The sequence below is a fragment of the Stegastes partitus genome, unplaced genomic scaffold (assembly GCF_000690725.1).
Source record: "Stegastes partitus isolate 25-593 unplaced genomic scaffold, Stegastes_partitus-1.0.2 Scaffold1442, whole genome shotgun sequence".
Lineage (NCBI taxonomy): Eukaryota > Metazoa > Chordata > Actinopteri > Pomacentridae > Stegastes > Stegastes partitus.
This window is the reverse complement of record NW_007579173.1, coordinates 19,968-33,585: the sequence shown is the minus strand read 5'-3', so window position 1 is coordinate 33,585 and position 13,618 is coordinate 19,968. Positions and strand designations below refer to the sequence as shown.

Genomic DNA, 13,618 nt, shown 5'->3' with positions numbered 1-13,618 from the left:
TCTCTCCAAGACACCCTACAGAGAAAACTCATTTTGGCTGCTTGCATCCATGACCTAATTCTTTCAGCCCCTACCCAGAGCTCTTGATCACAGGTGAGGTTTGGATGGTAGACCAACTGGAAAATCAAGAGGTTTGCCTTTTGGCTTAGCTCCCTCTTCACCCCAACAGTTCAGTACAACGTAGTTGGATGTGCTTATTCTAATCCTGGTCGCTTCACGTTCTGCAGAAAACAGTCAGCTAGCTAGATTATGGCCTGACTATGAAGCCAACCGAACCACAACATCTACAAAAAGCAGAGATGCAACTCTGAGGTTCCCAAACCAGACAACTTCTTCCCCTGGCTGCTTATTGAGCTTCTGTCCATGGATACTACAGACAGGACCAGATGGTTCCAGGCTAAGATTTCAGTACCCTGCACTTTTAGCTCAGCATCCCCTATTGGGTAAGTCCACAGAACACATAACTGGATGGTCAAATTCCTATGAACACTTTGGCAACTCTGTGAGGGTAAAGGCTAGTCTACTGTTTCACAGCCAGGATGGAATCTGCATTGTTCCTCCGGAATTTGAGGTTTGGCAGTTTGAGCCTCCATTCCAGCACCCAGGAATAGACCTACCTCAGAAGACCCAGCAGTGTGATACCCAAACAACTATAGCACACCCTCTGGTTCCCTGTTTTGAAAATGGGAACCATCATCCGACTCTGCCATTTCACAGGCACTGTCCCCGACCACCACAGGACATTTTGTCTGCCAAGACAGCTCAATAGTGTCCAGAGCCTTTAGCTTTTCAGGGCAAACCTCATCCAAAACTGGCGCCTTAAAATATGCATGTAATTACACACAACAACTTTGCTTTGGTATTCACCAGCTCTCAGTACAGATTCAACAACAGACATTCAAAGAAATAAAGACTTGAAACATGGCACAGCAACAAATTGTGATAGGACAGAGAATGGAAACAAGATAAGAACAGCAAAACAATTAAATCTGAATAAGCAGCTTATATTTGCAGTTAGTGCACTGTGGTTTGCTGTAGTGTGTGCCTCACAACAGACGTGCAAATGACTTTTAATAAAATGTTTCAATATTTTTTAGGTTTAAAGGTGCAGTGCAGAATACCTGTGTGTGAATACTGGTAGTTATATGGAGCACAGTTTTTGCACCATGAATGTTGTTTGGGGTAGCATACATTAAAGGATAAATGCGGAAGTTGAAGAAAGAAAAATCAATTTGTGCATAGATTTAGAATCATAGAGAATAATAGGGTTTCTTATGTGAATCGATCTTGTTGTTTATTCCTTATTGTGTAAAATATTATGCTATATATTGAAGTGCATCAGATGATTTTTACTGGTCTCCTGGCTTGAATGCATTAGTTCATTAAAACTACTTCCTTTGTTTTGTCTCACATCTATATGTCTGGAAAAAAAAAACCCACAAAAAAAAGGAGCATTATGGGATAGTGTTCCATTAAGTACCTGATCATTTTGACTTAATCTGAGTGTTACTGATTTTTGCTATTTCGCAACATTTAATGTTTTATTTTCCAGGTACAAGTGGACTTCTGTACATCACATACTTGCTTGTGATGAGATGTAGCCGCACTCTACTGAAACACTGGAGTAAGAGATCTATCATGAAAACCGATGCAGAAAATGATTGAACAAAAAGAATGTGCATCTGCTGTCATGAACCCTGACAGTCCTATTACGTACCTCGCAGTACGTAGATAGGTTCTGCTTTTTATTGTGTGTTATGATGTGTCACCTTCTCTTACCTTTTCTCACACTTCATGTAGTTGCCGTGTTCATCTTTCCCGCAGTTCCCAAAAGCGTTCCCTGCTGCATTGACATCCTCAAAGCAGGCATCATGGGCCGGTCGAGCTCCTGGAAACGTAACACACCTCATAAGCCCTCTTTACACAGGCTGTTTATTTTTTTTACTCTTGTTAACTGTGTTAGCTATGTTTTCCTCTGCTGACTCACAAAGCTCTTGGCAACAAATTGGCCAGCCACCTGTCTGCTGCACTGATGATCATGAGATCACAGCGCTAACCATACAAACAGTGCAAAACCCGCACCACCTAGGAGACGTGTGGCGAATATTACATTTTAAGAGGAGCCAGACATTCTGGGAAATATGTTTGTTTGGTATCAAAGCCAAAATCAGATGAAAAGATCAATATCAATTTCATCCAGTGGAATCAAGAGTCAGCTGGGTTTTGCTCACAGTGGAGTTTCGGCAGAGCTAAAACCTGGCAACAGGCCTTTTCAGATGCTGTGTCAGTGCGCCAAGCTGTTTTTCAAGAACAGCTCCAAATCTAACGTCGTCCAAGGCATCACAAGGTGAAATTTTATTTCTGTTTTTACATAAGTTAAAGAAGCAACACACAATGTGTAAACAACACAGCTCTGGAGATGTTGGAAGATGGACCTGTTTCAGTTTTGATGATGTTTTCTCTGAGAGCAGCTTCTGCCTGCAGTCTTTATGCGAAGCTTGGCTAAACACATACTGTACATTCGGCTGCCAGTTCTGCACTACAAAGCCAGCATATACTGAATAGTACACAAAACTGAGTTGGGGCCAGAATCTTTTTTACCATTGCACCATACCATATAAACATTATGAGCAGTGTATAACTTTTCTGAGAATTAAAAACTAAGTTACACTTTATTTTAAGGAATCCTCAATCTACGATATGCACTTTTATAGGTTGCTGTTTTGGCAAAGTGTTGTCTGATTCATGGTTGTTGTCTCACAGAGTGTGTGGTTCTTGTTTCTAAATGTATTGTGTATTGCTACTGGTGCATTTGTGTACATATTATCACCGGAGTCCTCCTCTGGAACAGAATGGGACCGGTGCACCTGGAACTACCTTAAAAAAGCTGCAGTGCCAGATAGCAGCACTGTAAACCAACACTCCAGGTAGGTAGAATAAAAGATACCTACTGGATGCATTACACGTTCACGCCATGTCATGTGTTCAGAAGTGCATTTTGACTGACAAAGGTGTAATCCACAGTCAGAAATTGGGGGCGACCCAGGTTTGTTTGAGCTGCGTTCACCTCTGTAAGCTCAGTCCCATAATATAACTGAAACACTAAAATATAAAGTTGGCTTCAATGGCAGGCTTGTTGCAAAAAAACACTGACAATTCTGTGGGAACTCAGGATTCATACAGAGAAGTTTTAAAACAAATAATTACACCCTACAAACCTGGGATCTGGAACAGGCAAATGCAGTACGCCACATTTGTAAATGCACACAACACTTTCAATTTAAAGAACCGCTCATCATTTCTGCTGCTGTGTAATGATGCAGGCATTTATTTAAGGAAAGGGAAACAATCAGACTCACAGCCAGCCGTGGGCAGCAAACAGGACAGTTTCAGTCACATTTCTGCGAAATCCAAAATGAGTCAACGAGGTTTCAATCGTATACGGAAATGTTTTTAATTAAAGATAAATTCATTAAACTTCAGCTTACTAGTCTGAATAACGAGGCTATTACAGAACGTTGTTTGTTTGGGTTTTGCTTTAGATTGTCCTAACAACACTCTTATTTTGTTATTTTTTTAAAAAGTGCATGACAATGATTAAGGACCAGCATTAAAATCTATAAAATAGTTTTCCATAAATCTCACAGCTACTTCTGTGCTAGGGACAACAGAGACAAATCTGATACTCCACTGACAAAAAACTGAAACCTTGAACTGATAAGTACTGTTATGCTAAAAATGTAAGCTGATAAACATAGTGGACTAATGAGGCAACTGAAGAGAGGGAATGAGGTTGGTTTTGAGATCAGACGTGGAATACTTTAGGAAATATTTTGATTGATTTCAACGATATTTTGTATTTTAATGATTATTTTATATGAATTTTAATCAGTTTTTTTTTACCCATTTCCATAAAATGACATGGCATCTTTATAATATCATGACTTTTTTCCAAACGCTGGCACCAAGTCTCAAAGCGAAGCCAAAGTAGGATGATGCATATTAAAAGTCAACATGTCGCTTTTATCTATTGTGCTGCTGTACAAACACTGTCATGCTTGTGAATGCAGCTTTCACATCTGAGAGGGAAAAGGAACAAGAACGTCTGGCTTTGATGGGTGTTTATTTTGACAGCTTCGTCTGAGCTCAATTTATGCATTGTATTTATCAACTCTGACACGCAGTACAGTACGACTGCTGTCAGATGTGCGAGCCGAAAAGTTTAGAGCGGTTTGGAACTGCACTTGTAATGATTTATTAGAATGAATGCACTGACTTTCAAAACCTCTACTGCTAAATTTCTGATTTTAGAATGTTTACACAAAAGCTGATCTGAGGGCATGTGCGGCGTATCCCTGTAATATTGTGTGTGCCGTGTGGTGACAGTCTTTTCATTACCGTAGCCCCAGAGCTGCAGGCACTGCTGTTCGTGGGTGAGGCACATGCCATTGTAGCAGTAGGCCACTCCGTACTGACAGGAGGAGCCGTCCAGCAGGTAGACATTGGCAGGACAGTAAGGAGATGCCCCGGTGCAGTACTCTGGCAGGTCACATGCCCCCGCTGGCCCCCGGCACATGGTACCTGCCTGCTTCAACTGGCACAGACAGGGAACAAGCAGTGGAGGGAGGAGGGGAGCACAAGACATGGAGATCACTGTCTGTTGTGTTACATCTCACAGAGACGATACAGAGATTCTTTTTGTATACAGTGGCCAGAATGCAAACACAAGTTTGTTATTATCTGAGTTGATTTGGTGTTTAACCGGGGTAAATCATTACAATCTAATGGCACTATAAAAAGCCCGGGGCCAGGTCGTGTTCCAGGACAGAGCTAATGGTTGGAACCTGGGGCTTTAGACACAATACAATTACAGTGCCATGTATATTACAACATTTTGCCGAGAAAGTGGGAGGGAGGGGGTGTCACTAAGGGCCCATTAGCTCATTTTTACTCTAGGGCCCCACAGCGGGCTGTTCTGGCCATTAGCAGAGGAAAATGGGGTCAAAATGATGATTTTAACAGTAAGCATAAGTAGCCAGATATGAACAGAGGACAATAGTATTATGGTATATTTAAGCAGTGGAATAAATCAACCTGCTGTCTTAAACTATGCAAGGTCAGCTTTGCAAACTGGCAAGCTTTGCTCAAATCTGAAGAACTTCATATTAAATTGAAATGGAGCTCTACATTAAAGTTTTAAATAAAAAATATCTACGACAATGCACTTCAAATCAAATAGTGTCGTAATCTCAGGTAAATAAAAAACCTCTAAAATGGTTTCACCCACGAGACAGACTCAGTACTTTGCTTTTTTTTTTTGTTAATATACTGAACAAAAATATAAACGCAGCATGTGATATTTTATTAAACTTGAGCTTGTCTATTTAACATAAGGGAACAGGTTAAAAACCACCTGGTAGACAACTGATGATCTCTCTGTTTTCCTGAGAAGCAACACTGTTAAGCTCACAGTTGAAAAAAAAAAATTCTATACTGAAAAAAAACACATAGAATGTAATATTTTATTAAATTATCTTGTTCTCATTTTTCTCCTGTCATCTTTAAAGCAGCATCATTTAAATACATCTCCATTTTAAAGTGCACTGGTAACAATATGGTACTTAAAAGTCATATCTAACTAAGAGGTAACGTAACACCATGGCCCAGAATTTTTCACCAACTGAACAACTTTAAAACGTTTAGTGCCCACTTGACTAGATTTAACTTTTCTTTTTTTAAATATGCCATAACAATTGGAATGAAATTTTAAATGGTTTCTCCACTATTTTCATGATACATTTTCTAGTATATCTTCTTTGTTGTGGATAGCAGAAAGACAGGACTTTAGTTGTCATTTCATTAAAGCTGCACTCATTATCTGATGGGAGCAGCAGAAAAAGCAGAAATATAGGAAAAGATAAAAACATTGCTTATGTGTGGACAATAATGTACCACCCAAAAACTCTTGCATTGCCACCGCAAGGCCATTAGGTGTGCAGAGGGGCGTAACATAAGCAAACAGCTGCATATTTATCCACACATTCAGCAGATATAGAGCACATGGTCATTTGAGGCATCGTTTATATAGAAATATTCTTTAGTGCAGCTTTAGGGGTCATTTTGGAAGGAAATAAAACTGACATCAGGTAAAATATGTGAAAAATATGAGGAAAAGTACACAAGATAGAAAATAGATATGCAGTATTATTTTGTTGTTAAAGAAATATTATACCCGCTAAGTGCAGTATGTAAAAAAAAATGATATATGCAATACAGTATACATCACGGAGAGGAAACATTTGTATTAAAAGATATAGAATTTCAACAGAGAAACAACAAGAGGTGAAACAGCTCTTCTTCTGCAGACGGCGCATAAGTTATTGCCATCTTCAGTGTTTTGTCTCTTCTGTCAGATTAAAGCTCAGTAGAATTTGGTTTCACAGTTCTGTGTATTACAATGGGATGTCAGGATCTGCATTTGAACAGCGAGATGAGAGCAGAGATGAAAAGTGCTGGCGTGATGTGAAGGCGACGAGCTGCGCTGTGATGGAAGCTGACACGCGCTGTGGGTACAGTATGTCAACACACTGACATGATGACTGACAGTGAACTAATGATACCGAGCTACTACTGCAAACGAGGTGAGCTCCCTCCTACGCCACGCTGCCTGCACATGAGTTTGTGTGTGCGTGAGTGTGTGTGTGTGTGTCTTACTTTGCAGCCCTCGCAGCACACTCCATGGGCGCACTGAGCCTCCTCCTTCAAGGTACAATTATTGGCATTGCAGCAGTCATTGGTGCATTCCTGCAAATAGTCAAACACACGCATTTAATACCGCAATTAAGGTTAAAACCAAATCCACACTCACACGCCCAATCCCTGTCCACCTGAGCTCACCTCTACTTCAACATATGTGCATCAAAAGGTAACATTTTCCAATAAATCTGTGGTAATCAATGATTTTATTGATGTTAATTGATCATATTGCTGTATAAATAAAGCGCCACTAGCAAGAACGGTGTTTGGGTTGTGAAAAATCTCTCGACCTTTTGAGTCATTAAATATGATCAAGAGATTCTCACCGTCTAACAAGCCACCCATTTAGCGGTTTCACACGTTCGTAGGACATTAATTAATAATAAACTTTTGAACTGCAACTAAAAATCTTTATTAAAAAAAATCATTAATGGCAATAAACCTCAAGTCAGCAGGTATAAAAGGTGGTCAGACATTAATAAAGGCTCCTTTATTACTGCTGTGGTAATACAGGCTTATTACCACAGCACTTAATTATTCATAAAAGGAACGAGGAGATTTAAATACTGGCATGCCATTAATGCAGCGTAAAACAACATACAAATGTCAAACATACAGCATACAACAGAAGTGAATACACCTCTGTGCAATATGACTTAACTGTTGAATGATTACAACCTGTATCACCTTACAGCGATTGCATTATTTCCAATTTGCATAGTAACGTACACATGTGGACAAAATTGTTGGTAGCCTTCTGTTAAAAAAAAAAAAAGAAAAACCCAATATTGTCACTAAAATAACTGACAAATGCAATAATAATAAATACAAATTTACTAAAAATTAACTTGTATAAATCAGACATTGCTTTGGAATTGTGGTACAACAGAATCATTTTTTAAAAAACAAACAAATGAAACAGGCCTGGACAAAAACGATGCTACCCATAACTTAATATTTTGCTGCACGACCTTTTAATGCAATCACTGCAATCAAACGGTTTCTGTAGCTGTCAGTGAGACTTCTGCACCTATCGATGGGTATTTTGACCCACTCCTCGTGAACAAACTGCTCCAGTTGTCTCAGGTTTGACTGGTGCCTTCTCTAGATGGCATGTTTCAGCTCCTTCCACAGATGTTCAATAGGATTTAGATCAGGGCTCATAGAAGGTCACTAGTCCAATGTTTTGTTCTTAGCCATTTTTGGGTGTTTTTAGCTGTGTGTTTTGGGTCATTATCATGTTGGAGGACCCATGATCAAGCTTTCTGACACTGGGCAGCACATTTCGCTCCACAATGCCTTCATTGTCATGAGATTTCATTGTACCCTGCACAGATTCAAGACACCCTGTGCCAGATGTAGCAAAGCAAAACATAACCGAGCCTCCACCATGTTTCACAGTAGGTACAGTGTTCTTTTCTTTGCATGCTTCATTTTTGCTTCAGAGCTGATGTCACATGCTGAAAAGCTCCAGTTTTGTCTCATCTGTCCGAAGGGCATTCTTTCTACAAGCTGTGTGGCTTGCCAATATGCATTTTGGCAAATTCCAGTCTAGATAATAAATAATCAGTCATTAATGTTAGTAAGTCTAAAGATTTCTTTCAAATTCTACTGACTATCGTTACTTACAAAAAGTCCATTGAGGCAATTTACTGGAGAGTTCTTGATAATGAACCAAAAACACAAACTTTTTTACAGTGTGACTCATTAAAAAGCAGCTGTCATCAAACACACTTTTGCATACACACTTGTTCAAAGCAACAGAGGTTTGACAAGTGTGACTGACAAGTCACAATCTCAACAGATGTTGGTAGGAAGAAAAAAAAACATAAAATTAAAAGATGTGACTTTGCTGCTGTTCCCGTGTCATACGGCGTAGACAAAAACAACATCTCCCGTTGCCATGGTGCCCTGAGCAGAGCAACGGTTATGCTAAAAACAAATGTGGGAGTTGACTCAAGCAAGAGAAAGAAAAGCCAATTATACCAGCAGGAAAGAACGAAGAGGGGATTATGGGTGAACACAACAACAACAACAAAAATCACTAACTTGTTTGCAGAGTGATGTTCATTTGAACAGCAAGCCTGAGCCAGAGTTGCTTGAATTCTAAAACTGAAATGTCCTTCTTTGGTTCCACATGCACATTTGAAAAAACATTTATATTTTCAAAATAATAAACACATCTAGTTTTACAGTTTAAAAGTTGTGAAAGAGTTGAGTTCGGATGCATTCTAACTTGAAAAACAAGAAGAGGAGGGGGGGGGATTGCATTTCATTTACAATCTGGAGCGCCACACCCATATGTTTGTCAAGGTGAGCCCATTAAGCAGCGTTCTGTAGCTCGTCTCATTTGCAATGCTACGAACAGGTGGCTTGTCAGCAGCCCGTGCCTGACTGTCAGCTCCGCTCTGCGTGGGAGTCATAACAAGCAGTCCTCGTCAGCGCCGCCGCTGCTGTCAGCTACCAATTTGCTTCCTCTGTTTCAATTTGCTCTGCTGCTCGAACCAAAGGAGGTTTACTTAACCTCTGGCTTTATTGAGCGCAAACACTTCATCCCAATTTGAGGAAACTTTCAGCAATCTTTCAGCTGTGTTGCACAATTGGGATGCAGAGCGCATGAATGATGAGGCTGCGATGGCGGCCGGCTACAGAAGATACAACATCAAGGAAAGGGTAAAAATAGCTACATGCTCCAGCTATGACATATAAACAAATAATAATTGTTATTGTATTGTATTGTATTGATATTCAGTTGCAACTTCTGTCTACTTTGAACAATCTGACCACGACTGCATGTCTGTCTGTTGCCTTTAGCACAGTCAGCCATTTGACCGAGTAAATGAACAACATGGGCTTTGGTCAGGGAGGTGACCTAGAAGCCAACGGTCCCTTGATAAGAGTCTCAGAAGTTCTTGGCAAAGATGGAGAGAACATGCCAGACGCCAATCCCAGCAGCACTTTTTCAATCAGGCCTTTATCGTTAGACAGCTAGATAGAAGCTTCTCTGAGTACAAGGTAAATAACAGCATGTTGGAGTCTGCCAAACTGCATTTAAAGAAAAAAAAAAAGTCTCTGGTCTGATTAGACAAACACTGAAGTGCTTGAGTAAAACTCCAAGCACAACGTGTGGCAAGCAGCAGGTACTCTACATCACCAGATGAATCCCTACAGTGAAGCACGGAGGTAGCAGCATCACGCGATAGGGGGCCTCTTAGTTTCAGAGACAGGGATACTGGTCAAAATAATTCCTCTGAAAAAAATGGCACCTTTTTATAACAGAATAAGACATCAAAGGGTCACAAGATAACCATCAGTTTCACATTTCTGTGTTAACAAAACTTGGATCAGGAGGAGGTTTGGGTAGCTTAGCATTACGACTGGAAGCATGATGAAGGACCAGGTAATGGCTGAGAATCCATGGATGAAAAGTCTATAGGGCGCTCAGAGGAATAGGAATTTAACATTACCATGATACCACGGCAGCTCGTTCTGCTGAGGGAGGCTGTTAGGAAGCTACTGAGTGGATTTTTATGGTGAGATTATTTTGTCAACAGAAGGATGTTGTTTTCTATTCATTTTAGCACAGTGTGAAAATCAGCCGACAAAGTCTCTGTAAGCCTCTTCCATAATTCCATTTACAAATAAACGGAAATCAAACATTGTCTGAGGAGGTGTGGAAAAACGCCACAGTAACTAAACAAAAACCATATGATTCTCAAAAAAATAACATATGACTAGAATTTATTTGCAGATGCAATGCCAATTTTACTATTTGTAGTTGAGGAAGTGTGAACAAATACGAATGAACAAAGGTGCTCACATCAGGTTCTCCGCAGTCGCATTCTTCTCCGTCCTCCACAAAGCCATTGCCGCACTTCTTGCCCCCCACCAGGTCCTTCATGTTGGGCATGTTATAAAGACACATGCCCCCTCCTTTCTGGAAGTAGCTGTCCAGGTCGCGTTTACTGCAGCGACTAAAGACTCGAGGGAATGGGTGCCTGGACAGGGACAATTTTTATTTCACTTTTGGAAAGTAAACTTTGCAAAAATATACCAAGCATTAGAACTGCAGCCACTCGTTGATTAGTCAGTTTGTCAATTAACATAAAATGAATCTGCAACTGTTCTGCTTAGTTCACTGTTTGAGTCATTAGCAAAAGCTTCTTCCAGGTTCTTTATTTTGAGAATGCTTGCTGTTGGTTGAAGTCAACAAAATAATTTTCAGTTATATCCTGTTGGCAGAGAAAAAAAAATAATTAGCTGATTAAAAAAAATTAAATGATAGTTGCAGCCCTAATATAAAGACTAATCTTTTCTTGCCTTGTCTGGTACAATGTAACAGCAGTTTTCTAATGTTTCTACTCAGTGCTCTGAGGGTTTGTAGGACACCAAACAAGAGGATTTGTTTTGTTTCATTCGGTTTCTTAGTAATTCCATGAAGGAAAACATGGGAAATGCAGCTTTAATGAAAACTGTTGATTAAAAATCAATTATTACTGTGATGAAAAGTAGAAAAGTTTGGTGTTTTGATATCGGAGGGAAATCAAAACTCTCAAGTGACAAAAAGATTTCTTAAGGCAGCCGCATTAATATGTAATTTGTTTTCCCCTTTCAGCTGATGGAATTGTTATTCGTATGTCAAGCTGTTAGCGTCAGCATCTCAGCGCAAGCAGGTTTGTGCTGTAGCCTCATGCAACGCCTGAGGCTCACCCCGTGGCAGCAGCCATCACGCAGCCTCCCTGCTCGGCGGTGGCCTCCACGCAGCAGCCGTCGTGGTCGTGGCTCATGCCGAAGTTGTGGCCGATCTCGTGAGCCATGGTAGCCGCTGCGCCGATGGACAGCTCCGAGTGGTCCTGCAGGGGAAACGCAGATCTGTGTCAATTATGTGATTCAAATAACATGTGCGCACTGACAGGTATGGTGTGTTAAAGGAAAGTGATAGAGGAACAACTCAAAGCCTTTAGAGTGACTAAAGCACCGATACAACATTATAAAAATACTGTAACAATTCAAATTATTGTGAGCTTAGTTAACAATCTAATTGCAATTTTCTAATTTCCTAATGTTCTTTAATTGCCAATATTGCACAGGTGGAGCAGAGTGACCCAACGCAGACCAAAAACAGAATTTCCAGTCTGTATACTTGCCGTTTAGTGGATGGTTTATTTGATGATATGCAACGAATGAAAATACAGCGGTTTTCCGATGGTGAATTTGGTATATATCTGTGCTGGTCTGATGAGAACTGTTGGCTCTCCCCCTACCTGTGCCTTCCTCTTCCTGTCACCTGTGCCCTCTACATATACACCCTGTGTCCAATTACCGCCACCATGTGTCCAAACAATCCATATTAAATGACATGCCACCGATAAACATAAACGGCTCCTACACTAATTCTAACCTGACCTCTTTGGATCTCAAATAACAAAGAATGACAAGTTTACAGAACAACTGTCTCTTTGACAGCTCATGGACGACTGAAACGTGACAAAACTGAACAAACAGCATTTCATCTTCATTCAGTGCAACTCAAAATGATGTCACTTGTATTACAACAACAATTTCCAAATAACTGTATCACTGTATGTCAGTTTCTGTAGATTTATGACTAATAATATTCAGCAGTAAGATTACACTTCGATTACACACTCTTGAAACACCCCAAAGAGCCTACGGTCATGCTAGCTGTTCTGGAGAAGCAAAATGCTAATCTATGCTAACAAGCTCACAGTGACAATGTCAACATGAGATTTACACAATGGTCAATTACATGTGATCAAAAGGTGTGGATTAACTTTTAGAATAGGGACAGTTAAACTGGACACCTATAACCTTGGTGTTTGGTGTCTGCCATTCTAAATGTATCAGTCTGTATTAAAATGTAAGTTAAAACAGCTGAGCCTCTGGCTAAATGGCCCGTGGCACAGATTTTTTTTTCCCAGCATACTGCTGCAGGCCAACTAGTCTTGTTTTGGTCACTCACTCTCATTATTTGCTTATGCAGGAAACACTTCCATGTAGAAGTAGTACTCATGTACACTCATGTACAGTATAAAAAGCTTTCTATGTGGCCCTTCAATTGATTAAAATAATCTTAAAGTGTTGCTTAAAATATTCCATTTAAAAAAATATAAGATATTTATAATTTCAATTATACAAGACAAGCACATGAAAAATGCTTACATCAATATAGTATGTCCATGTAGTCTCTTTGTTTCTGTCTTTTTGCTGCAGGTTCTTGGTTGGTTCTGCATTGGTTATCATATGCACCGCTTTTTTCAAGAGTTCTTTAAAGTAGGTTTCATCTCTACAGTCTTTAAGTCTGTACAAGAGCTTCAACTAAATCTCCAATGAAACATAAACAACACTGAAACTGATCAACAGATGTACAAACGTATTCTTTTTTGATATATAAAAAATGCATTTGTATCCTGTTTATACACGATTCTATGACAATAATACAAAATCTTTAGCTTTTACAAAATCAGTGTAAGCATTTTCTGGTTGGTCAGAACCACCTGGGTGTATGTGGCTGAATTTGAGGTGGTAGTCCTGTTAAAATGCATCTGGGGATGGGAACAACATCTGCTGAAAAATGGCTCCCGAAAAAAGTTCTGCTCGAAAAATCATACTTACTGGATGTAACTCCAGTTGTATGATTGTGTGTGTAGCCCTCTAATGGGCTTCCCTATTGGTTGTGTGGGGTGACCTGACTTAAGTCTGTGGTGGCCACCCATTGACTCCACCCTTGTAAAGAGCTTGGAGTTGCGGGTGCAACAAAAGTCTGGTTAAATATTCATCCTATTGGGCCGCCGCTATGGCTCAGTTGGTTGAGCTGGCGACCCATGTACTGAGGCTGTGG

At 40.0% G+C, this 13,618-nt stretch overlaps 1 protein-coding gene across 1 annotated transcript in view; it reads right to left on the bottom strand.

Moving 5' to 3' along the window:
- Positions 1-13,618, bottom strand: part of adam19a (ADAM metallopeptidase domain 19a) — a gene marked incomplete at its 5' end in the record, with an annotated part of 67,866 nt that overhangs the window by 40,432 nt on the left and 13,816 nt on the right. The window contains 5 exons of the mRNA XM_008299647.1: positions 1,780-1,888; positions 4,399-4,594; positions 6,715-6,804; positions 10,577-10,754; positions 11,467-11,609. Coding sequence (XP_008297869.1) covers positions 1,780-1,888; positions 4,399-4,594; positions 6,715-6,804; positions 10,577-10,754; positions 11,467-11,609 — 716 coding nt within the window. The remainder of the gene's footprint in view (positions 1-1,779; positions 1,889-4,398; positions 4,595-6,714; positions 6,805-10,576; positions 10,755-11,466; positions 11,610-13,618) is intronic.